The 26,437-nt window shown below is 45.0% G+C and overlaps 1 protein-coding gene across 4 annotated transcripts in view; it reads right to left on the bottom strand.

Annotated features, from left to right (window-relative positions):
- The window catches only part of alg9 (ALG9 alpha-1,2-mannosyltransferase), a 47,499-nt gene that overhangs the window by 19,517 nt on the left and 1,545 nt on the right, over positions 1–26,437 (bottom strand). Inside the window, exons 2-10 of one of the 4 annotated variants that reach the window (XM_042309213.1) lie at positions 20,106–20,241; positions 14,527–14,661; positions 13,516–13,586; positions 13,207–13,295; positions 10,215–10,350; positions 9,690–9,777; positions 9,433–9,538; positions 6,873–6,995; positions 14–168 (exon numbers count right to left, since the gene is read on the bottom strand). In XM_042309213.1, the coding sequence (XP_042165147.1) occupies positions 14–168; positions 6,873–6,995; positions 9,433–9,538; positions 9,690–9,777; positions 10,215–10,350; positions 13,207–13,295; positions 13,516–13,586; positions 14,527–14,661; positions 20,106–20,241 (1,039 nt within the window). Of the gene's footprint in view, positions 1–13; positions 169–6,872; positions 6,996–9,432; positions 9,539–9,689; positions 9,778–10,214; positions 10,351–13,206; positions 13,296–13,515; positions 13,587–13,677; positions 13,684–14,526; positions 14,662–15,741; positions 15,761–20,105; positions 20,242–26,437 lie in introns of those variants that run through there. The other 3 variants (XM_042309215.1, XM_042309214.1, XM_042309216.1) reach the window with 3 other exon arrangements.

Raw genomic sequence — 26,437 nt, 5'->3', positions numbered from 1 at the left:
TGTGTGTGTGTACCTGTAGTGAAGACAGTGCTACGGCCCCTGCCAGACAGATGAGAGGGTAGATGGGGAACAGGAAACGTTCCTCTTTATGAGGTCTGGTGAAGAAAACCAGCATCCACAGGTACATAGGAGACAGAGTCAACCAATATGGCTTTCCCAGGTTCTGCACTGTAAAACACACACACACTATGTTAGAGTAAAGAAACATTTATTGGAAATGTTAAGAATTTATATTTATTATTGAATATACAGTACCAAAAGTTTGGACACACCTACTCATTCAAGGGTTTTTTCTTATTTTTTACTATTTTCTACATTGTAGAATAATAGTGAAGACATCAGAACTATGAAATAACACATATGGAATCATGTAGTAACCAAACATGTAAAAGTGTTAAACAAATACAAATAGATTTGATATTTTATTCTTCAAAGTAGCCATCCTTTGCCTTAATGACAGCTTCGCACCCTCTTGGCATTCTCGCAACCAGCTTCACCTGGAATGCTTTCAAACAGTGTTGAAGGAGTTCCCACATATGCTGAGCACTTGTTGGCTGCTTTTCCTTCACTCTGTGGTCCAACTCAATTGGGTTGAGGTCTGGTGATTGTGGAGGCCAGGTCATCTGATGCAGCACTCCATCGCTCTCACTCTTGGTCAAATAGCCCTTACACAGCCTGGAAGTGTGTTTTGGGTCATTGTTCTGTTGAAAACCAAATGATAGTCCCACTAAGCTCAAACCAGAATGCTGTGTTAGCCATGCTGTTTAAGTGATAGCTTTCCAAGATGGTGTAGCAGTCTGACGTCTGTTTTGTCTTTGTCTTGTCCCGTGTATATATCGTTTTCTTCAGATATATTTAAAAAAATAAATTTCCATCTACAGACTGAACATACTCTCCTCCAACCCGCCTCACCCAATGTGGTACAGGGGTTTCAGCAGGTTCTTCTGTTGCTATGTCCCCCCGTGGCCCATCTGCTAGACCCGGCCTGCTAGCTGTCTGAATCGCCATATCGCTAGCTCGCCTAGCTACTCACTGGACCCTATGATAACTCGGCTACACATGCCTCTCCCTAATGTCAATATGTCTATTGTTGTTTTGGTTACTGATTATTGTCTTATTTCACTGTAGAGCCTCCAGCCCTGCTCAATATGCCTTAGCTAGCCCTTATGTTCCACCCCCCACACATGCGGTGACCTCACCTGGCTTAAATGGTGCCTCTAAAGACAAAACCTCTCTCATCGTCACTCAATGCCTAGGTTTACCTCCACTGTACTCACATCCTACCATACTCGTCTGTACATTATGCCTTGAATCTATTCTTCCGTGCCCAGAAATCTGCTCCATTTACTCTCTGTTCCTAACTACTAGACAACCAGTTCTTATAGCCTTTAGCTGTATCCTTATCCTACTCCTCCTCTGGTGAAGTAGAAGTTAATTAAAAGGTGAAATAAATTAAATAAAAAGTGTTCCATGAATTCTAAATAAATCACGGAGAGTGTCACCAGCAAAGCACCAACGCCGTCACACCTCCTCCATGCTTCAAGGTGGGAAACACACATGCGGTTATCATCCGTTCACCAACTCTGTGTCTCACAAAGACACGGCAGTTGGAACCAAAAGTCTTGAATTTGGACTCCACCCGTCTAATGTCCATTGCTTGTGTTTCTTGGCCCAAGCAAGTCTCTTCTTCTTATCGGTGTCCTTTAGTAGTGGTTTCTTTGCAGGAATTCAACCATGAAGGCCTAATTCACACAGTCTCCTCTGAACAATTAATGGTGAGATGTGTCTGTTACCTGAACTACGTGAAGCATTTATTTGGGCTGCAATTTCTGAGATGCAGTTAACTCTAATGAATTTATCCTCTGCAGCAGAGGTAACTCTGGGTCTTACTTTCCTCTGGCGGTCCTCGTGAGAGCATCATAGAGCTTGATGGTTTTTGCTACTGTACTTGAAGAAACATGAAAAAGAAATGAAAGAAATGGACTGTTGTTTCTCTTTACTTATTTGAGCTGTTCTTGCGATAATATGGGGTTATCTTCTGTATACCCCCCTACCTTGTCACAACACAACTGATTGGCTCAAACTCATTAAGAAGGAAATCAATTCCACATATTAACTTTTAACAAGGCACACCTGTTAATTGAAATGCATTCCAGGTGACTAACTCATGAACCTGGTTGAGAGACTGCAAAGCTGTCATCAAGGCAAAGGGAGGCTACTTTGAAGAATCTCAAATATATTTTCATTTGTTTAACACTTTTTTGTTTACTACATGATTCCATGTGTTATTTCATAGCTTTAATGTCTTCACTATTATTCTACAATGTAGACAATAGTAAAACATTTAAGAAAAACATGCCACCAGAGGTCTCTTCACAGTACCCAAGTCCACAGTACCCAAGTCCACAGTACCCAAGTCCAGAACAGACTATGGAAGGCGCACAGTACAACATAGAGCCATGACTACATGGAACTCCATTCCACATCAAGTAACTAATGCAGCAGTAAAATTAGATTTAACAAACAGATTTAAAAAAAACACCTTATGGAACAGCGGGGACTGTGAAGCAACACAAACATTGGCACAGACACATGCATACACACGGATTTAGTCATGTAGATGTGTGGTAGTGGTGGAGTAGGGGCCTGAGGGCACACAGTGTGTTGTAGATATGTGGTAGTGGTGGAGTAGGGGCCTGAGGACACACAGTGTGTTGTAGATATGTGGTAGTGGTGGAGTAGGGGCCTGAGGGCACACAGTGTGTTGTAGATATGTGGTAGTGGTGGAGTAGGGGCCTGAGGGCACACAGTGTGTTGTAGATATGTGGTAGTGGTGGAAGTAGGGGCCTGAGGGCACACAGTGTGTTGTAGATATGTGGTAGTGGTGGAGTAGGGGCCTGAGGGCACACAGTGTGTTGTAGATATGTGGTGGTGGTGGAGTAGGGGCCTGAGGGCACACAGTGTGTTGTAGATATGTGGTAGAGGTGGATGATGTGGTAGTGGTGGAGTAGGGGCCTGAGGGCACAGTGTGTTTGTAGATATGTGGTGGTGGTGGAGTAGGGGCCTGAGGGAACACAGTGTGTTGTAGATATGTGGTAGTGGTGGAGTAGGGGCCTGAGGGCACACAGTGTGTTGTAGATATGTGGTAGTGGTGGGTGGAGTAGGGGCCTGAGGGCACACAGTGTGTTGTAGATATGTGGTAGTGGTGGAGTAGGGGCCTGAGGGCACACAGTGTGTTGTAGATATGTGGTAGTGGTGGAGTAGGGGCCTGAGGGCACACAGTGTGTTGTAGATATGTGGTAGTGGTGGAGTAGGGGCCTGAGGGCACACAGTGTGTTGTAGATATGTGGTAGTGGTGGAGTAGGGGCCTGAGGGCACACAGTGTGTTGTAGATATGTGGTGGAGTAGGGGCCTGAGGGCACACAGTGTGTTGTAGATATGTGGTGGTGGTGGAGTAGGGGCCTGAGGGCACACAGTGTGTTGTAGATATGTGGTGGTGGTGGAGTAGGGGCCTGAGGGCACACAGTGTGTTGTAGATATGTGGTAGTGGTGGAGTAGGGGCCTGAGGGCACACAGTGTGTTGTAGATATGTGGTAGTGGTGGAGTAGGGGCCTGAGGGCACACAGTGTGTTGTAGATATGTGGTGGTGGTGGAGTAGGGGCCTGAGGGCACACAGTGTGTTGTAGATATGTGGTAGTGGTGGAGTAGGGGCCTGAGGGCACACAGTGTGTTGTAGATATGTGGTAGAGGTGGAGTAGGGGCCTGAGGGCACACAGTGTGTTGTAGATATGTGGTAGTGGTGGAGTAGGGGCCTGAGGACACACAGTGTGTTGTAGATATGTGGTAGTGGTGGAGTAGGGGCCTGAGGACACACAGTGTGTTGTAGATATGTGGTAGTGGTGGAGTAGGGGCCTGAGGGCACACAGTGTGATATGTGGTAGTGGTGTGCCTAAAGGCACAGTGGTGTAGATATGTGGTAGGGGCCTGAGGGCACACAGTGTGTTGTAGATATGTGGTAGTGGTGGAGTAGGGGCCTGAGGGCACACAGTGTGTTGTAGATATGTGGTAGTGGTGGAGTAGGGGCCTGAGGGAACACAGTGTGTTGTAGATATGTGGTAGTGGTGGAGTAGGGGCCTGAGGGCACACAGTGTGTTGTCAAATCGGTGAATGAATTATAATGTTTTTAAAATGGTAGAAACTGCCCTAATTTTGCTGGACCCCAGGAAAATTCCTTGGCAGCAGCTAATGGGGATCCATAATAAATACAAATACAAAAAAACCTGCAATGAGTAGGTGTCCAAACTTTTTACTGGTTCTGTAAATGTTTGGAAATTATACTGTTGTGTATAGAAATGCTTATTGAAGACATCATGTAGAGCAGTTTACTGTTTTAAACAGTAGGTTGTCTGTTTATATGTCTCCATGTTTCAAGTCACTTCACTGTGGTTAAATGCGGTGATTCGTGCTTTCAGTTATGTGCAAATGCTGCCATCTTTACACAGTTTTTTGTTTGGGTATGTTCAACATCCTCTATGCACTTCCTGATGAACCCAGAGACAGAGTCAGTATATTCGTCAATGTTATTCCCAGAAACTGCACGGAACATATCCCAGTCCGCATGATCAAAACAGTTGTATAGCATGGATTCCGAATGGTCAGACCAGCATTGGACAGACCTAAACACGGGTGCTTCCCGTTTTAATTTCTGCCTGTAGGCGGGGACGAGCAGAATGGAGACATGGTCTGATTTGCCAAAGGAGGGCTTTGAATCCATCTCAGAATGGTGAAGAACAATGATCCAATGTATTATTCACGCGAGTGAGGCAAGAGATGTGTTGGTGGAAATTCTGTAGAATTTTCCTTAACAGTCCGTTGTTAAAGTCCCCGGCTATGATGAATGAATGCGGCCTCTGGATATTTTGTTTCCAATTTCTTCAAAGTCCCATGTAATTCCTTCAGTGCCAGCGGGGTATCGGCTTGTGCGTGTGTGAGGGATCATAAAACATACTCCTCCGCCTTTGCTTTTCCCACAAAACTCGTTTACCATGTCCACGCAATGTACCAAGAACCCCGTAAACTGCATAGCCTGATCAAGCATCTCCCCCGATAACCAAGTCTCTGTGAGGCAGATTACGTTAGTCTCTCTTATCTCTCCGAGCTCACAAAGTTTATTGTCTAGAGACTGTACATTAGCAAGTAATATACTAGGAAGCGGAGAGTGGTTTTTCCTTTTCCTTAAATCAGATTAGAACTCCAGCTCGCCTTCCCCTCCTCCAGCAGTGTTTTTTCGTGATGAATGGAACTACTGCAGTCTAGACCGAGGATTCCGCTCTGGAAAGTCATCTCAGATTTGATGTCCAGAGGTGCTTGTCGGTCATAGGAAATAATAGTAGTACATTTGTGACCAGATCATTATTTACAAAAATAAACAAAAGACTGCAAAGTCAGCTGGGAGCGAGCGACAGGGCAACCATCGTCGGCGCCATCTTGCTGCAAATTCAGGGCTTTGGGACTGAAGTCCTCCCTGTGCAATTGGATCCTAGATTTCCTGACAGGACAACGCCAGGTAGTGAGGGTAGGCAACAACACTTTTGCCACGTTGATCCTCAACACAGGGACCCCCAGGGGTGTGTGCGCAGACTGCATAGCAACGCACGACACCAACTCAATCAAGAAGTTTGCTGACAACACGACAGTGGTAGGCCTGATTACCAACAACGACAAGACAGCCTACAGGGAGGATGTTATAGCTCTGGCGGAGTGGTGCCAGTAAAATAACCGCTCACTCAACGTCGACCAAATGAAGGAGCTTATCGTGAACTACAGGAAACTGAAGAGGGAGAGTGCCCCCATCCTCATCCTAGATAAGGTCAAAAGCTTCAAGTTCCTCAGCGTGCACATGACTGAGGACCTGAAATGGTCTCGACACATCAACATTTTGGTGAAGAAAGCACAACAGCACTCTACAACCTCAGGCGAGTGAAGAAATTTAGCAAGGCAACCAAGAACCTCACAAACTTCTACAGATGCCCCATTGAGAGCATTCTATCAGGCTGCATCACCGCCTGGTACGGCAACTGCTCCGCCCTCAACCACATGGCTCTCCAGAAGGTGGTGCCGACAGCTAAACACATCACCAGGGCCACGCTGCCTGCCCTCCAGGACATCTACAGCACCTGGTGTCAAAGGAAGGCCAAGAAGAAGATCATCAAGGACCTCAGCCACCCGAGTCACGGACTGTTCACTGGGCAGACGGCGACAGTACAGGTGCATCAGAGCCGGGACCGAGAGACCAAAAAAACAGCTTCTATTACCAGGCCAGACTTTTGAACAGCCATCACCAGCGTCTACCAGGTGATGCACACTCACTCACACAAAAGCTAATCACACACACCTCATACCTCACCAACGCCTTTGTCGCTTTTATGAATTTTGTCTTGCTGCTTTTTGTCCTATGTTGCTCTGTCTGTATGCTACGTCTTGCTTGTCCTATGTTGCTCTGTCTGTATGCTACGTCTTGCTTGTCCTGTTGCTATTGTCTATATTGTAATTGTTTTTAATAACCTGCCCAGGGACTGCGGTTGAAAATTAGCCGGCTGGCTAAAACCGGCACTTTCACTGAAACGTTGATTAATGTGCACTGTCCCTGTAAAAATAAAATAAACTCAAACACGCTTACAACCAAAGCTGCTGTCCCATGTTGTAGAGACATTGAACTACTTGTCACTTCCTGTTTCACTCAGTGAATTTAAATACCGTATCACCGACATTGCTTATTGTAATATTTCTACAACTGCACATTATATGTTAGTGCCACTGTTTATACACACCAAGTATTTCTTTATAAAGTAGATGGTGGGTGTGCGTGTTACCATTGAAGCGCTGTAGTAGCGCCTCCATCAGAGCAGTGAGAGGTAGAGACAGCAGCGCCAGGACAAACACCACATTGAAGTTCAGGAAACCATTTATAAAGTAGAACGGCCACGGCTCTGTACCTAAACACATAATGCACAACGCAAGCACGCCACACAGTGTTAGATCAATGTTATGATACAAAACACAGTATAAGTCAATCATAAACAGTAAACATGCAGTCATGTTTCATGCAAAAAATAGTAAATAGCCTTGCACAAGCCTTGGCTTGACCCAGAACGGCTCATATGAGCAGGAGCCCATCTCCTGTTTCTGTAGCGTGAGGCAGCTTGATGTACAAGTATAGCCCCTGAACAGGACGCTAGTATAAGTCGCTAACTCCTGAAAGGGATTCTTTGGGATTTTGGCAATGAGGCCCTTTATCAACTTCCCCAGAATCAGATGAACTAATAGATACCATTTGTATATCTATGTGTCCAATAATCTACAGAAGCCTATCTGACTCTAGGGAAGTTGATAAAGGGCCTCATTGTTAATTATGATCCGGAAGTATCCCTTTATTCCTGAGGGCCAAAGGCATTGGGTCTCATTTTTACCTTCTTTGGAATGGCTCGGCCCGGGGTCGTACTCCCAACATTCCAATCCCAGGGCAGACACTAAACACAGAGCCACTGAGTTGGTAACACTGTCCTTTCAATCCCAGGGCAGACACTAACCACAAGGCCACTGAGTCGGTAACACTGTCCTTTCAATCCCAGGGCGGACACTAACCAGAAGGCCACTGAGTTGGTAACATTGTCCTTTCAATCCAAGGGAGGACACGAACCACAAGGCCACTAAGTTGGTAACATTGTCCTTTCAATCCAAGGGAGGACACTAACCACAAGGCCACTGAGTTGGTAGCATTGTGAAACTTCTAAAGCCACCAGACCTCACATGACATTAGAACAGATCAATGCAGCTGATTCTGACTTAACTCTTTAATAAATACCACCTGACTTGACTGCTTCAGAAGAGGACCTATCAAGCTAGCTAACTGAATCAGAAGAGGACCTATCAAGCTAGCTACCTGAATCAGAAGAGGACCTATCTAGCTAGCTAACTGAATCAGAAGAGGACCTACACTACCGTTCAAAAGTTTGGGGTAACTTAAAAATGTCCTTGTTTTTGAAAGAAAAGCACATATTTTCTTCATTAAAATATCAAATTGATCAGAAATAGTGTAGATTTAGTTAATGTTGTAAATGACTATTATAGCTGGAAACAGCAGATGTTTTCATGCAATATCTACATAGGAGTGATGGTTGCTGATAATGGGCCTGTGTTTCAATGGCACGTTGTGTTAGCTAATCCAAGTTAATCATTTAAAAAAAGGCTAATTGATCATTAGAAAACCCTTTTGCAATTATGTTAGCACAGCTGAAAACTGTTGTTCTGACTAAAGAAGCAATAAAACTGTCCTTCTTTAGACTAGTTGAGTATCTGGAGCATCAGCACTTGTGGGTTCAATTACAGGCTCAAAATGGCCAGAAACAAAGGACTTTTTTTCTGAAACTCACCAGTCTATTCTTGTTCTGAGAAATGAAGGCTATTCCATGAGAGAAATTACCAAGAAACTGAAGATCTCGTACAACGCTGTGTACTACTACTCCCTTCACAGAACAGCGCAAACGGTCTCTAACCAGAATAGAAAGAGGAGTGGGAGGCCCCGGTGCACAACTGAGCAAGAGGACAAGTACATTAGAGTGTCTAGTTTGAGAAACAGATGCCTCACAAGTCCTCAACTGGCAGCTTCATTAAATAGTACCAGCAAAACACCAGTCTCAACGTCAACAGTGAAGAGGCGACTCAGAGATCCTCTGTCCAGTGTCTGTGTTCTTTTGCCCATCTTAAACTTCTATTTGTATTGGCCAGTCTCAGATAAGGCTTTTTCTTTGCAACTCTCCCTTGAAAGCCAGCATCCTGGAGTCGCCTCTTCACTGTTGACATTGAGACTGGTGTTTTGAAGCTGCCAGTTGAGGACTTGTGCGGCGTCTGTTTCTCAAACTAGACACTCTAATGTATTTGTCCTCTTGCTCAGTTGTGCACAGGGGCCTGCCACTCCTCTTTCTATTCTGGTTTCCAGCTACAATAGTCATTTACAACATTAACAAAATCTACACTGTATTTCTGATCAATTTGATGTTATTTTAATGGCAATTTTTTTGCTTTTATTTTAAAAATAAGGATATTTCTAAGTGACACCCAAACTTTGGAACAGTAGTGTACCTAGCTATCTAACTGCTTCAGACGAGGACCTACCTAGCTAGCTAGCTAACTATATCAGAAGAGGACCTAGCTAACTGCATCAGAAGAGGACCTAGCTAGCTAGCTAACTGCATCAGAAGAGGACCTAGCTAGCTAGCTAACTGCATCAGAAGAGGACCTAGCTAGCTAGCTAACTGCATCAGAAGAGGACCTAGCTAGCTAGCTAACTGATTCAGAAGAGGACCTACCTAGCTAGCTAACTCCTTCAGATGAGGACCTTGCTAGCTAGTGTGTGTGTGTGTGTGTGTTTACCATAGAGATCTGGGCCATGGGGGGTGAAGACATTATAGAGTAGAATATTGAGGGGAGCAATGACCAGTTTCCCATAGCAACAAGAATCCACCACCATCAGAGGCACCTGGAAAACACACACACACACACACAGTTCTGAGTGCTTCTTCTCCTTACACAGCGATCAACTAAAGATAATGACAAAGTTCTTAACAAACATTCATAACTCAGTGGGTAGTGTGTGTGTGTGTGTGTGTGTGTGTGTGTGTGTGTATCACCAGGAACAGCAGCAGAGAGACGGTTGCCCAGGTGATGAAACTATTCCACTTCCTCTTCAGCACAAGCAGGTCGAAGGCGATCGGTAGCCTAGTAACCACATCAACCAATCAGAGACAGCATGACTATTTTTATTTTATCTTTATTTAACTAGGAAAGTCAGTTAAGAACAAATTCTTATTTAGAATGATGGCATACCCTGGTCAAACCCTAACCCTGCCTTAGACCACTGCAACAATCAGGAGACCCTACTCAGAACCCCTGACCTTGAACCCAGTCGTATTCAAACTTTTTCAGCAGGGACTCATTTCTTCAGAAACATCTGTACATTTCTAGATCAACAAATAACCTTCAATTTAATACAATTTAATGGCTCCCTCTTAGTTCTTTTGCTCCCTAAAACAAAACATAGTCCTGCCCTGGAAGTAAATTATTCTCCACTTGCTGCCAGCTGAAACTTACTATACAGTAGATGTTTTTATATCATACTTCTTTACAATTAACTCTGCACAAGGAACAGCTCTTACCCAAGCAGAGCGGAGAATGGCCAGCCAATGATAGCCCCAGCTGCCACACCCATCACAGCCAGGAAGGGCGTGTCTTGGAACCATCCAGTCATGGCAACCAGAGTAGAATACATACAGAAGGAAGAAGGCAGGAATGCTGGAGAGAGAGACGAGAGACGAGAGAGACGAGAGAGACGCAGAGAGACGCAGAGAGACGCAGAGAGACGCAGAGAGAGAGACGCGAGAGAGACGAGAGAGACGCAGAGAGACGCAGAGAGAGCGCGACGAGGGACGCAGAGAGAGAGCGCGAGAGGAGAGACGCAGAGAGACGCAGAGAGAGACGAGAGAGACGCAGAGAGACGCAGAGAGACGAGAGAGACGAGAGAGACGCAGAGAGACGAGAGAGACGCAGAGAGAGACGCAGAGAGAGCGCAGAGACGCAGAGACGCAGAGAGACGCAGAGAGACGCAGAGAGAGCGCAGAGAGACGAGAGAGACGAGAGAGAGACGCAGAGAGAGACGCAGAGAGACGCAGAGAGACGCAGAGAGACGCAGAGACGCAGAGAGACGCAGAGAGAGACGCAGAGAGAGCGCGCGAGGGACGCAGAGAGACGCAGAGAGAGCGCGCGAGGGACGCAGAGAGAGAGACGCAGAGAGACGAGGACGCAGAGAGAGAGAGAGACGAGAGAGAGCGCGCGAGGGACGCAGAGAGAGCGCGCGAGGGACGCAGAGAGAGCGCGCGAGGGACGCAGAGAGAGCGCGAGGGACGCAGAGAGCGCGCGCGAGGGACGCAGAGAGAGCGCGAGAGAGCGCGCGGGACGCAGAGAGAGCGCGCGAGGGACGCAGAGAGAGCGCGAGGGACGCAGAGAGAGCGCGAGGGACGCAGAGGAGCGCGCGGGACGCGAGAGAGCGCGCGAGGGACGAGAGAGAGCGCGCGACGCAGAGAGAGAGAGAGAGAGAGAGAGACGCAGAGAGAGAGAGGTACGCAGAGAGAGAGAGAGGTACGCAGAGAGAGAGAGAGACGCCGAGAGAGAGAGAGACGCCGAGAGGGACGCAGAGAGAGAGAGAGAGAGAGAGGGACCCAGAGAGAGAGGGACGCAGAAAGAGAGGGACGCAGAGAGAAACAGAGAGGAGAGAGAGCAAGAGAAGTGTGAGAGGTCATGAGCAGATGAGCTCTTACATTTTTCAACAATGTTTTTACAAAAAGATAGATTTAGAATAAGATAAACTTGGATTTTCTCACAAGGACATATAACCTTCACTCTAAACCAAAACTCCAAACCTTCAACCTGTTTTTGGACAAAATAACATGGAAGGATTTCATTCCAAGGACTATAGTGAATAATCTGGCAAACCATGGCCAGCAAAATAAGCAAAAAATAAACCTGAGAATAGCATCCAACCTGGAACTGAGTAATATTTAGTATGAAGCTATTTTTAAAGGCAAGAAGAAAAACCGTGTGAAGTGAGAGGTGTCAAAGATCCCATCACAGAGTACTACTCTCTCATTGACATGAAGGATAAATTCACCCAGCTGGAGGTAAGGCAGGTGGAGCTGGAATAGCAGATGAACACACTCCAGTCAACACAAAAAAATAGTCCAGCTCAACAACACCCCCTCAACCAGACCCAGAGAGCTGCAGGTGAAGAGATCTGCTCTCTGGAATGTGGTGAGACAACATCAACAGAAAAAAGAGCAGGAGAAGAACAGACAACTAGAGAAGGCGGTGAAAATGATGATGTGTGACAGAGAACAACCCATTGGAGAGGTGGCCACCCCCGCAGAGAAGCCAGCAGAACAGCCCATTGGAGAGGTGGCCACCCCCGCAGAGAAGCCAGCAGAACAGCCCACCTCAGATCCTGACCATAGCCTCGACACCACAGCAGAACAGTCCACCCCAGACCCTGACCCTATCCTCAACACCACAGCAGAACAGTCCACCCCAGATCCTGACCATAGCCTTGACACCACAGGGGCCCAGGGGATCCCACCCCCTCTGAGAACCCCCCCCCACACACACACACACCCACAAGCCACAGATTGTACTCCTTATGGACTCAAACGGGAAATATATACAAGAAAATAAACTTTTCCCCACACACACTCTGGTGTCCAAACACCCATCGCCCTAGAACTAGGGTCACCCAGCCACATAACAATACACATAGGCACAAGGGAGTGATTGAAGAGGTGTGATTGAAAAAGCTTCTTATATTTTCCCCAACACACAAGTGGTGATCACTCCACCCTGCTAGAGGCAAAAGAAACGCACACCTATTTAGACGAGGTGCTGGCTAGTGGAGTAGAACACTTGAACAAAAATATTTATGTCCAACGTTTCAACAGACAAGCTGTCTTCATATCCACCCTGCTACCATACAGCGGGTAAATGCAAGTATTTTCCTGTGACTGTGCCTCAAAACCAAATGTCTACCTGGCCCACCATCCACCCTGGACTTGACGAGCAGGTCCACCTATACAAGGCAGCAGTGCCCACCAACGCCCGGACCCTGAAGGATATCGCCCTTAACCGCAGCCCCGTCACCTCACACAGGAGCAACAGATCAATAGACACCCGCCCAGACCAGCGAGACACTCTCCCCCACACCTGCGGGACCCCCCCGGACCCACGCCGAGAGGAACTACATTCCGACCACAGCACCAGCCACATCCACATCCCCACCAATCAACATCCCCCCAAGTCGACCATGCCCACACCCCATTTAGGCCCCCTCAGATCAGACCTATGCCCCTCCTGCCCACCCCTTGCCCCCCACTCTCACAAAGAGGGCCTCAACATGAAAGTCACACATACACCCAGGCCGTGAGCAGGCAAACAGGCCCAACCCCCACTCTTACACTAGCCCAAGCCAATCAAATAAAATAAAATTGTATTTGTCACAGACAGAGATACAGGCAGAGAGGGAGAGACAGAGGAGAGGGAGAGAGATGGAGGGAAGGAGGGAGGAAGAGAGATGGAGGGGAGGGAGGGAGATGGAGGAGTAGCACCCACCTGCTGAGGAGCAGAACATTCCAGAGCTCAGGAGGAGGAAGGCCAGCATCAGACGACCCACATGCAGCCCAAACTTCTTACACACCGCCCTGCAACACACACACACCTGCCTTAAAATAAGAGACTGACACACACACACACACACACACACACACCTACCTTACACTTAAGATAAAATAAGAGACTGACACACACCTACCTTACACTTGAGATAAAATAAGAGACACACACACACACACACACACACACACACACACACACACACACACACACACACACACACACACACGAGAAGGGACAGATACTGACTTGTAGAAGTAGAGTTCACAGATGCAGCAGGAGAAGGCCAGGACACAGCGCACAAAGTAGAACACCAGCACCTAAAACAAAACATCACAACCTCACAACCACATAAACATCACAACCACATAAACATCACACAACCACAACTGTGAGTGTGTGTGTTGCTACCTTGTTGGTCTGTAGGATGTGTGTGTGTATGTGGATGTGTTTAACTATACTTGAAAAGTCCCCACAAGAATAGTAAACAAATAAACATTTGTCTAACTGGGGACATTTTGTTAGTCCCTACGAGATCAAATGCTATATGTAGAGGGTTTAGGGTTAAGGTTAGAATTAGGTACAGGGTTAGGAGCTAGTTTTAGGAACTAAAGTTTAGGAGCTAGGGTTAGTTTTAGGAGCTAGGAGCCTAGGGTTAGGAGCTAGGGTTACTTTTAGGAGCTAGGGTTAGGTATAGGGTTAGCTTTAGGAGCTAGGAGCCTAGGGTTACTTTTAGGAGCTAGGGTTAGGTATAGGGTTAGCTTTAGGAGCTAGGGTTAGGTATAGGGTTAGTTTTAGGAGCTAGGGTTAAGGTCAGAATTAAGTATAGATTAGTTTTAGGAGCTAGGGTTTGGGGCTAGGATTAGGTATAGGGTTAGCTTTAGGAGCTCGGGTTAGGGGCTAGGATTAGTTTTAGGAGCTAGGGTTAGTTTTAGGAGCTAGGGTTAGGTATAGGGTTAGGAGCTAGGGTTAGGTATTGGGTTAGTTTTAGGAGCTAGGGTTAGGTATAGGGTTAGCTTTAGGAGCTAGGGTTAGGGTTAGGGGCTAGGATTAGTTTTAGAAGCTAGGGTTAGTTTTAGAAGCTAGGGTTAGTTTTAGAAGCTAGGGTTAGTTTTAGAAGCTAGGGTTAGTTTTAGAAGCTAGGGTAGGTATAGGGTTAGGAGCTAGGGTTAGGTTTTCAGTCAGGGTTAAGGGAATGCAAATTAATTGTGTTCCCCACACAAGGTTAGTTATACAATACTGTGTGTGTGTCTGCGTTACCTTGTTGGTCTGTAGGATGTGAGAGTGTAGTGAGGCGGGGAGGGCGTGCAGCCACAGGTAACCGTAGGAACGGATGGCGTTAAGCGGGGAATACTCCCACGTCTGCATCCCATAGCCATACAACAAGAAGTGCATCTACAGGACAGGAAATTACATTATCAAATTAGTGAGGGAGAGAGAACAAGGTTTTCTACTGGACAAATGTAGGTGGTTCCCTCTATGTTTGATTCCTTGTGTTAGATCACAGTCTCTGAAATACCTGTAGTGGTACAGTCTTCTAAAAAGATGCAACCACAGTAGTCTATGTAAAAAGCAGAGACTGAAAAAAAAAAATTTCAAAAGCTTCTCAGTTTATCAAAAAAATAAACACGTGAAGAGAAATAGTCACATCTACAGGTTGGGGCCAATTCTGCAAGATGGAATACTGAGAGTAGGTGGACGGCTGAATAAATCTGCTATGACAGAGGAGGCTAAGCACCGAGCTACTATGTCTAAGGACCTTCGAGTTGCCAGTCTTATTCTTCAGCACATCCACAGAGAAGTTGGAACCTGGTGACGGAACCACATGCTTGTGAAGCTACTGCATAGGTTTGGGATTCCACAAGCTAACTGCAGTAAGACACATCCTCTCAGAATGTACTGTATGCAGAAGACTTTATGCTAAAGCTGCAGAGCAGAAAATAGCAGACAATCCTTCGCGAACGTCGGAATGGATGACTTCGGACCCTTCGAGGTCAAGAGAGAACGTAGTCTGGTGAAAAGATACGGTGTGGTCTTTACATGTCTGACAATTAGAGCAGTTCCCAATGAAGTTGCTCACTCTCTAGACACTGATTCTTGTATCAATCCTCTGCGTTGCTTCATCTGCAGAAGAGGTTAGGTGACCATCATGCGATCTGACAATAGGACAAATTTTGTCAGAGCAGAGAGATAGCTGCGTGAGGCCATTGAAGAGGACTGGCCACAGCTCATAGCCTGGTTCCTCTCTAGGTTACTTCCTAGGTTCTGGCCTTTCTAGGGAGTTTTTCCTAGCCACCGTGATTCTATACCTGCATTGCTTGCTGTTTGGGGTTTTAGGCTGCGTTTCTGTACAGCACTTTGAGATCAGCTGATATCAGTATTATAAATACATTTTATTTGATTATTTGATTTGAAGATCTGAACCAGACAAAGATACCATGATGCAAAAAGGAATCAAGTGAATTTTCAACCCACTTGATGTGCTTGCCAACTTTCCTGGGGAAAGTGATCTGTTTCAGCGTTGCCCCTGGATTTTCCCCAGCAGGAAGGAACTGTTTCTTGCCTTATTCTTTGGTCAGCTGTGCAGGAGCATCCTCACTGGCATCGGAAAAGTGGCGTCGCTGTGCTGTCTTCATAGGTCAGAAACTTGCAGGCTTGATACTAGAGGTCGACAGATTATGATTTTTCAATGCCGATACTGATTATTGGAGGACCAAAAAAGCCGATACCGATTAAATCGGCCGATTTGTTTCACTTTGTAATAATGACAATTACAACAATACTGAATTAACACTTATTTTAACTTAATATAAAACATCAATGAAATCAATTTAGCCTCAAATAAATAATGAAACATGTTCAATTTGATTTAAATAATGCAAAATCAAAGTGTTGGAGAAGAAAGTAATATGTGCCATGTAAAAAAATCTAACGTTGAAGTTCCTTGCTCAGAACATGAGAACATATGAACGTTGGTGGTTCCTTTTAACATGAGACTTCAATATTCCAAGGTAAGAAGTTTTAGGTTGTAGTTAATATAGTATTTATAGGACTATTTCTCTCTATACCATTTGTATTTCATATACCTTTGACTATTGGATGTTCTTATAGGCACTATAGTATTGCCAGTGTAACAGTATAGCTTCCGTCCCCCTCCTCGCCTCTACCTGGGCTCGAACCATTGCACAACCTTCAATATATGTCATAATTACGTAAAACTCTGGCAAATTAGTTCGCAATGAGCCAGGCAGCCCAAACTGTTGCATATACCCTGAATCTGCGTGCAATGAACGCAAGAGAAATGACACAATTTCACCTGGTTAATATTGCATGCTAAACTGGATTAGTAGTTATAACTAGTGATTATGATTGATTGTTTTTATAAGAGAAGTTTAATGCTAGCTAGCAATTTACCTTGGCTTCTACTGCATTCGCGTAACAGGCAGGCTACCCGTGGAGTGCAATGGTTAGACCGTTGGACTAGTTAACTGTGCGGTTGCAAGATTGGATCCCCTGAGCTGACAAGGTGAAAATCTGTCGTTCTGCCCCTGAACAAGGCAGTTAACCCACAGTTCCTCGGCAGTCATTGAAAATAACAATGTGTTCTTAACTGACTTGCCTAGTTAAATAAAAGGTATAAAAATGTTTTTTTAAATAAAAAATAATAATCGGAAATCGGCGCCCAAAAAATACAGATTTCCGATTGTTATGAAAACTACCTGAAACACCTGCTTACATGAATTGTTAGATATTACTGCACTGTTGGAGCTAGAAACACAAGCATTTCCCCTTTCCCGCAATAACATCTGCATGTGATAAATACAATTTTATTTGATTAATGCTGGAAATCTGCTACAGGTCTGTCAATCATTTCCGCCACTACGATTTCTTCATCCCGGCCGCGCTTCTCTCTACATAGGTCTCTGTCAGCTTCACTGGTAGAATGAACAGTGCCAGACGCTCATAGACAATGTTCCCTCTAAGCTCCCTTGGACTCCTGCATGGAAGAAACATGAGCCGGTGACACTGAACTTTCTAGAGTTTTCCCCTTTAGTTATCACTATCAACGTTTCACTCTATTGTGGGAATTGTGATCGAATCAACGCCATATTAGCCACTTTCAATGTAATATACCGAAACACAATGAACTAGGCAAGATTTAGTATGCAAAACTAAACTGTTCAAGGATTCTATTGCATTGAAAAGCACGAGACAAACCCATACTCTACACAGACCAGTGCACCATAACAAATAAGAGCTGCAGTAGGTCAATATGCAAATAGCCATTGCCATACATACACTAAGTTGACTGTGCCTTTAAACAGCTTGGAAATCTCCAGAAAATTATGTAATGGATTTAGAAGCTTCTGATAGTCTAATTGACATCATTTGAGTCAATTGGAGGTGTAACTGTGCATGTATTTCAAGGCCTACCTTCAAACTCAGTGCCTCTTTGCATGACATCATGGGGAAATCAAAAGAAATCAGCCAAGACCTCAGAAAACAAATTGTAGACCTCCACAAGTCTGGTTCATCCTTGGGAGCAATTTCCAAATGCCTGAAGGTATCACATTCATCTGTACAAACAATAGTACGCAAGTATAAACACCATGGGACCACGCAGCCGTCATACCGCTCTGTCTCCTAGAGATAAACGTACTTTGGTGCGAAAAATGCAAATCAATCCCAGAACAACAGCAAAGGACCTTGCGAAAATGCTGGAGGAAACAGGTACAAAAGTATCTATCCACAGTAAAAACGAGTCCTATATCGACATTACCTGAAAGTCCGCTCAGCAAGGAAGAAGCCACTGCTCCATAACCGCCATAGAAAAGCCAGACTACGGTTTGCAACTGCACATGGGACTAAAGATCGTACTTTTGTCCTCATGTGCAAAAATGTCCTCTGGTCTGATGAAACGAAACTAGAACTGTTTGGCCATATTGACCATCGTTATGTTTGGAGGAACAAAGGGGAGGTTTGCAAGCCGAAGAACACCATCCCAACCATGAAGCACGGGGGTGGCAGCATCATGTTGTGGGGGTGCTTTGCTGCAGGAGGGAAATCAACTCACGACATCAGTCAGGAAGTTAAAGCTTGGTCGCAAATGGGTCTTCCAAATGGACAATGACCCCAAATTTGTGGCAAAATGGCTTAAGGACAACAAAGTCAAGGTATTGGAGGGTCCATCACAAAGCCCTGACCTCAATCCTGTAGAAAATGTGTGGGTAGAACTGAAAAAGTGTGTGCGAGCAAGGAGGCCTACAATCCTGACTCAGTTAGACCAGCTCTGTCAGGAGGAATGGTCCAAAATTCACCCAACTTTTTCTGGGAAGCTTGTGGAAGGCTACCCAAAATGTTTGACCCAAGTTAAACAATTTAAAGGCAATGCTTCCAAATACTAATTGAGTGTATGTAAACTTCTGACCCACTGGGAATGTGATGAAAGAAATAAAAGCTGAAATAAATTATTCTCTACTATTATTATTCTGACATTTCATGTTCTTAAAATAAAGTGGTGATCCTAACTGAAATACGACAGGGAATTTTTACTAGATCATCTGTTCACCTACTCTGCATCTCACAAAGGCAGTTCGAACCAAAAATCTCAAATTTGGACTCATCAGACCAAAATGACAGATTTCCACCGGTCTAATGTCCATTTCTTGTGTTTCTTGGCCTGATTCACACAGTCTCCTCTGAACAGTTGATGTGTCTGTTACTTGAACTGTGTGAAGCATTTATTTGGGCTGCAATTTCTGAGGCTGGTAACTCTATTGAACTTATCCTATGCAGCAGAGGTAACTCTGGATCTTCCTTTCCTGTGGAGGTCCTCATGAGAGCCAGTTAGCGCTTGATGGTTTTTGGAAGAAACTATAACATTTCAAGAACTTTTCCGTATTGACTGACCTTCATGTCTTAAAGTAATGATGGACTGTCATTTCTCTTTGCTTATTTCAGCTGTTGTTTCAGCTTGCCATAAAATGGACTTGGTCTTTTACCAAATAAGGCTATCTTCTGTTTACCAACCTTGTCACAGCACAACTGATTGGCTCAAACGCATTAAGGAAAGAAATTCCACAAATTCACTTAACAAGGTTCAACTGTTAATTGAAATTAATTACAGGTGAAGCTAGTAGAGAGAGTGCCAACCTAAGGCAAATGGTGGCTAATTTGAAGAATATAAAATCTATATTACTACATGATTCCATATGTGTTATATCATAGTTTTTGATGTTTTCGCTATTATTCTACAATGTAAAAACTAGTAAAAATATAGAAAAACCCTGGAATGAGTAGGTGTGTCCAAACTTACTGTATAGCCTACCTGGCTGACATGAAAATGAACCGCAGGAAGTGTCCTCCATTCGCTATTCAAGTGCATACAGATGACATGCATTTCTTTCCCTTGCCCCTGTTCCAACAGGTGAATTATAATGGCCCATTCTAAATCAGAACTAGTTTATTATTTTGGTATATGTACAGACAAGATTAAATTGAGAATAGTCTGATGGGTGACAACATTATGACCTGTGAATGATGTATTATCACTTGTGAATGATACCCAGTCTCAGGCAAGAAACAGCACGCCTTTTTTTGTTGCAAACTTTTAAAATCATAAATCACACACACGTGGCCTAGCCCACCGGCCTAACTGTTTTGATAAGGTTTATATCACAACTAAAGGGGCTAAATACAGCGTATGTTACCCCTTGGCAGCGTTTCTGCCACCAGAGTAATTTAGCTCCACGGATAAAGTATTAGACTGATAGACCATTAGACATGTGTGAGTAACAGGACAAATAAACACCACCCAAAAAATTATTATTATTACTCACCGGCTCCCAGTAGTTGTAGGTCTCGTCACAGTCGGAGATGTTGCTAAGCAATGCTGCACAGAACCGGGCTGACAGGAGACATTTAAATGCCGTGGAACCTTCAGGAGCCCACACCTGGCCTCCTCTACTGACACACCTACACAGACAGAGAGAGAGGGAGAGAAAGAGAGAGTGTGAGTCCTACTACAGCTACCCTCCACCAGACCCAAAGAGCAGCGACTTAGCAAAGGTATTGACACACAGACAGACAGACACACAGACAGATGTGCCGTACCGGGAGAAGATGGAGCCGGAGAAGATGGCAGACGTTTTAGGTGCCCACGGCCAAATGTGTCTTTTTGTTTGCGTTGTTTGTAACTTATTTCTGTATGTAATGTTGCCGCTACCGTCTCCTATGACCGAAACAAACTTCCAGACATCAAGACTGCGATTACTCACCACGGACTAGCAGAATCCTTTTTTCCTTTCACGACTCTGACGAGCCCGACGCGAAGGATATCCTGCTTCCTCGGGAACAGGGCCCGATCCCTGTTATCTGCGTGAAGTCTGCGTGAAGAGGAGGCGGAGAAAGAGGTGCCGAAGGGAGGGGCTGCCTTCTGAGAATTCGTAGACGATCAAATAAACCCCCAGTTCCCTCCATTCTGCTAGCAAACGTACAATCTTTGGAAAATAAAATTGACGCGTTAAGCAGAAGATTAAACTACCAATGGGGCATTAAAAAAACTAATATCTTATGCTTCACGGAGTCGTGGCTGAACGACGACAATATCAACATACGATGTACCGGCAGGATAGAACAGCGGCGTCTGGTAAGATAAGAGGCGGCGGTCTATGTATTTTTGTAAATAACAACTGGTGCACAATATCTAAGGAAGTCTCAAGCTATTGCTCGCCAGAGGTAGAGTGTCTCATGATAAGCTGTAGACCACACTACTGACCGAGAGAGTTTTCATCTGTATTCCCCGTAGCTGTTTATATACCACCACAGTAAGAGGCTGGCACTAAGACAGCATTGAATGAGTTGTATTCTGCCATAAGCAAACAAGAAAACCCTCACCCAGAGGTGGCACTCCTAGTAGCCAGGGACTTCAATGCAGGGGAATGTGCAACCAGAGGGAAAATAACTCTTGACCACCTTTACTCCACACACAGAGACGCATACAAAGCTCTCCCTTGCCCTAAATTTGGCAAATCTTACCATTATTCTATCTTCCTGATTCCGGCTTACAAGCAAAAATTAAAGCACCGGTGACTAAAAGCAGATGCTAAGCTACAGGACTGTTTTGCTAGCACAGACTGCAACATGTTCCGGGATTCCTCCGATGGCATTGAGGAGTCCACCACATCAGTCATTGGCTTCATAAATAAGTGCATCGATGACGTTGTCCCCACAGTGACTGTGCGTACATACTAGAGGTCGACCGATTAATCGGAATGACCGATTAATTGGGGCCGATTTAAAGTTTTCATAACAATCGGTAATCGCCATTTTTGGACACCGATCATGGCCGATTACATTGCACTCCACGAGGAGACTGCGTGGCAGGCTGACTACCTGTTATGCGAGTGCAGCAAGGGGCCAAGGTAAGGTGCTAGCTAGCGTTAAACGTATCTTATAAAAGACTATCCATCTTAACAATCACTAGTTAACTACACATGGTTGATGATATTACTAGTTTATCTAGCTTATCCTGCGTTGCATATAATCGATGTGGTGCCTGTTAATTTATCATTGAATCATAGCCTACTTCGCCAAACGGGTGATTTAACAAGCGCATTCGCGAAAAAAATCACTGTCATTGCACCAGTGTACCTAACCATAAACATCAATGCCTTTCTTAAAATCAATACACAAGTATATATTTTTTAAACCTGCATATTTAGTTAATATTGCCTGCTAACATGAATTTATTTTAACTATGGAAATTGTGTCACTTCTCTTGCGTTCTGTGCAACAGAGTCAGGGTATATGCAGGAGTTTGGGCCACCTGGCTCATTGCGAACTATGGGAAGACAATTTCTTCCTAACAAAGACAGCCAACGTCGCCAAAACGGGGGATGATTTTCACATTTGCGAAAAAAGCACAATCGTTGCACGAATGTACCTAACCATACACATCAATGCCTTTCTTCGTGTGTTTGCCAGCAGCACTTAGCTGTGCTTCAAGCATTGAGCTGTTTATGACGTCAAGCCTATCAACTCCTGAGATTAGGCTGGTGTAACCGATGTGAAATGGCTAGCTAGTTAGCGGGGTGCGCGCTAATAGCATTTCAATCGGTTACGTCACTCGCTCTGAGACCTTGAAGTAGTTGTTCCCCTTGCTCTGCAAGGGCCGAAGCTTTTGTGGAGTGATGGGTAACGATGCTTCGAGGATGGCTGTTGTCAATGTGTTCCTGGTTCGAGCCCAGGTGGTCCTCCAACAAATCGGTATCGGTATTGGCATTGAAAAATCATAATCGGTCGACCTCTAGTACATACCACAACCAGAAGCCATGAATTACAGGAAGCATCCGCACTGAGCTAACGGCTAGAGCTGCCGCTTTCAAAGAGCGGGAATCTAAACCGGAAGCTTAGAAGAACTCCCACTATGCCCTCCGACGAACCATCAAACAGGCAAAGCGTCAATACAGGACTAAGATCAAATCCTACTACACTGGCTCTGACGCTCCTTGGATGTGGCAGGGCTTGCAAACCATTACAGACTACAAAGGGAAGCACAGCCATGAGCCACCCAGTGACACAAGCCTACCAGATGAGCTAAACCACTTCTATGCTCGCTTTGAGGCAAATAACACTAAAACATGCATGAGAGTTACCAGCTGTTCTGGAAGACTGTGTGATCACGCTCTCCCCAGCCGATGTGAGGAACACCTTTAAACAGGTCAACATTCACAAGGCTGCAGGGCCAAACAGATTACCAGGACGTGTACAGCGAGCATGCGCTGACCAACTGGCAAGTGTCTTGGCTGACATTTTCAACTTCTCCCTGTCCAAGTCCGCAATACCAACTTTTTTTTTTAAGCAGACCACCATAGTGCCTGTGCCCAAGAACACTAAGGTAACCTGCCTAAAAGACTACCGACCAGTAGCACTCACATCTGTAACTATGAAGTGCTTTGAAAGTCTGGTCATGGCTCACATCAACACTATTATCGCAGAAACCCTAGACCCACTCTAATTTCCATACCGCCCCAACAGATCCACAGATGACGCAATCTCTATTGCACTCCACACTGCCCTTTCCCACCTAGACAAAAGAAACACCTATGTGAGAATGTTATTAATTGACTACAGCTCAGCATCCAACACCATAGTGCCCTCAAAGCTCATCATCAATAATAATAATAATAATCTAAGGACCCTGGGACTAAACACCTCCCTCTGCAACTGGATCCTGGACTTCCTGATGGGCCGCCATCAGGTGGTAAAGGTAGGTAACAACACGTGCGGCATGCTGATCCTCAACACAGGGGCCCTTCAGGGGTATGTGCTCAGTCCCCTCCTGTACTCCCTGTTCACTTATGACTGCACATTCCCAGTTTCCCTGTTTCCTCCAGCATCTTCACAAGGTCCTTTGCGTTTTTTTCTGGGATTGATTTGCACTTTTCGCACCAAAGTATGTTTATCTCTAGGAGACAGACCGCGTCTCCTTCCTGAGCGGTATGACAGCTGCATGGTCCCATGGTGTTCTATTGTTTGTACAGATGAACGTGGTACCTTCAGGCGTTTGGAAATTGCTCCCAAGGATGAACCAGACTTCTGGAGGTCTACAATTTATTTTCTGAGGTCTTGGCTGATTTCTTTTGATATTCCAGTGATGTCAAGCAAAGAGGCACTGAGTTTGAAGGTAGGCCTTGAAATACATCCACAGGTACACCTCCAATTGACTCAAATGATGTCAATTAGCCTATCAGAAGCTTCCAAAGCCATGACACCATTTTCTGGAATTTTCCAAACTGTTTAAAGGCACAGTCAACTTAGTGTATGTAAACTTCTGACACACTGGGATTGTGATACAGTGAATTGTAAGTGAAATAATGGGTCTGGAGGAAACTCATTCCACAATTTTTGCTGATGTTTTGTGGAAAAAGGACGAGGGGGCCGAAATACACTGCTCAAAATAATTAAGGAAACACAAACAACAATGTAACTCCAAGTCAATCACACTTCTGTGAAATCAAACTGTGACTGATTGACAATAAATGTCACGTGCTGCTGTGCAAATGGAATAGACAACAGGTGGAAATTATAGGCAATTAGCAAGACACCCCCAATAAAGGAGTGGTTCTACAGGTGGTGACCACAGACCACTTCTCAGTTCCTATGCTTCCTGGCTGATGTTTTGGTCACTTTTGAATGTTGGTGGTGCTTTCACTCTAGTGGTAGCATGAGACGGAGTCTACAACCCACACAAGTGGCTCAGGTAGTGCAGCTCATCCAGGATGGCACATCAATGCGAGCTGTGGCAAGAAGGTTTGCTGTGTCTGTCAGCGTAGTGTCCAGAGCATCAAATCAAATTTATTTATATAGCCCTTCGTACATCAGCTGATATCTCAAAGTGCTGTACAGAAACCCAGCCTAAAACCCCAAACAGCAAGCAATGCAGGTCTAGAACTCCCTAGAAAGGCCAAAACCTAGGAAGAAACCTCAGAGAGGAACCAGGCTATGTGGGGTGGCCAGTCCTCTTCTGGCTGTGCCGGGTGGAGATTATAACAGAACATGGCCAAGATGTTCAAATGTTCATAAATGATCAGCATGTTCGAATAATAAGAAGGCAGAACAGTTGAAACTTGCATGGAGCATGGAGGCGCTACCAGGAGACAGGCCAGTACATCAGGAGACGTGGAGGAGACCGTAGGAGGGCAACAATCCAGCAGCAGGACCGCTACTTCCGCCTGTGCAAGGAGGAGCAGGAGGAGCACTGCCAGACCCCTGCAAAATGACCTCCAGCAGGCCACAAATGTGCATGTGTCTGCTCAAAAAGGTCAGAAACAGACTCCATGAGGGTGGTATGAGGGCCCGACGTCCACAGCTGGGGGTTGTGCTCACAGCCCAACACCGTGCAGGGACGTTTGGCATTTGCCAGAGAACACCAAGATTGGCTTGTGAAATGTATTGCCAATCAGTGTTGCTTCCTAAGTGGACAGTTTGATTTCACAGAAGTGTGATTGAAGTTACATTGTGTTGTTTAAGTTTTCCTTTTATTTTTTTGAGCTGTGTATATCACTACTCTGGATGGTTCTGATTAGAATATGTGGACAACTACAAATACCTAGGTGTCTGTTTAGACTGTAAACTCTCCTTCCAGACTCACATTAAACATCTGCAATCCAAAATGAAATCTAGAATCGGCTTCCTATTTTGCAACAAAGCATCCTTCACTCATGCTGCCAAACATACCCTCGTAAAACTAACTATCCTACCAATCCTTGACTATGGCGATGTCATTTACAAAATAGCCTCCAACACTCTACTCAGCACATTGGATGCAGTCTATCACAGTGCCTTCCGTTTTGTCACCAAATCCCCATATACTACCCACCACTGCGACCTGTATGCCCTGTAATGCTCTCGTTGGCTGGCCCTCGCTTCATACTCGTCGCCAAACCCACTGGCTCCAGGTCATCTATAAGTTCATGCTTGGTAAAGCCCCGCCTTATCTCAGCTCACTGGTCACCATAGCAGCACCCACCCATAGCACGCGCTCCAGCAGGTATATTTCACTGGTCACCGCCAAAGCCAATTTCCCCCTTTGGCCGCCTTTCCTTCCAGTTCTCTGCTGCCAATGACCGGAACGAATTGCAAAAAAAATCACTGAAGCTGGAGACTCATATCTCCCTCACTAACTTTAAGCATCAGCTATATGAGCAGCTTATAGATTACTGCACCTGTACATAGATCATCTGTAAATAGCCCACCCAACTACCCCATGCCCATATTGTTATTTATTTTATTTACATTTTTTAGCTTCTTTGGACCTCAGTATCTCTACTTGCACATTCATCTTCTGCACATCTATCACTCCAGTGTTTACATGCTAAATTGTAATTACTTAGCCACTACAGCCTATTTATTGCCTTACCTCCCTAATCTTATTTCATTTGCACACACTGTATATAGACTTTTCTATTGTGTTATTGACTGCACGTTTGTGTGTCCCATGTGTAACTCTGTGCTGTTGTTTGTGCCACACTGCTTTGCTTTATCTTGGACAGGTCGCAGTTGTAAATGAGAACTTGTTCTCAACTGGCTTACCTGGTTAAATAAAGGTGAAAAAATATATATATATTTACCAAAAAAAGATATGGGGGATTGGAAATGATGCAGACAA

The sequence above is a fragment of the Oncorhynchus tshawytscha genome, linkage group LG30 (assembly GCF_018296145.1).
Source record: "Oncorhynchus tshawytscha isolate Ot180627B linkage group LG30, Otsh_v2.0, whole genome shotgun sequence".
Classification (NCBI taxonomy): domain Eukaryota; kingdom Metazoa; phylum Chordata; class Actinopteri; order Salmoniformes; family Salmonidae; genus Oncorhynchus; species Oncorhynchus tshawytscha.
The sequence above is the reverse complement of the archived record's forward strand: the minus strand, read 5'-3'. Positions and strand labels throughout refer to the sequence as shown.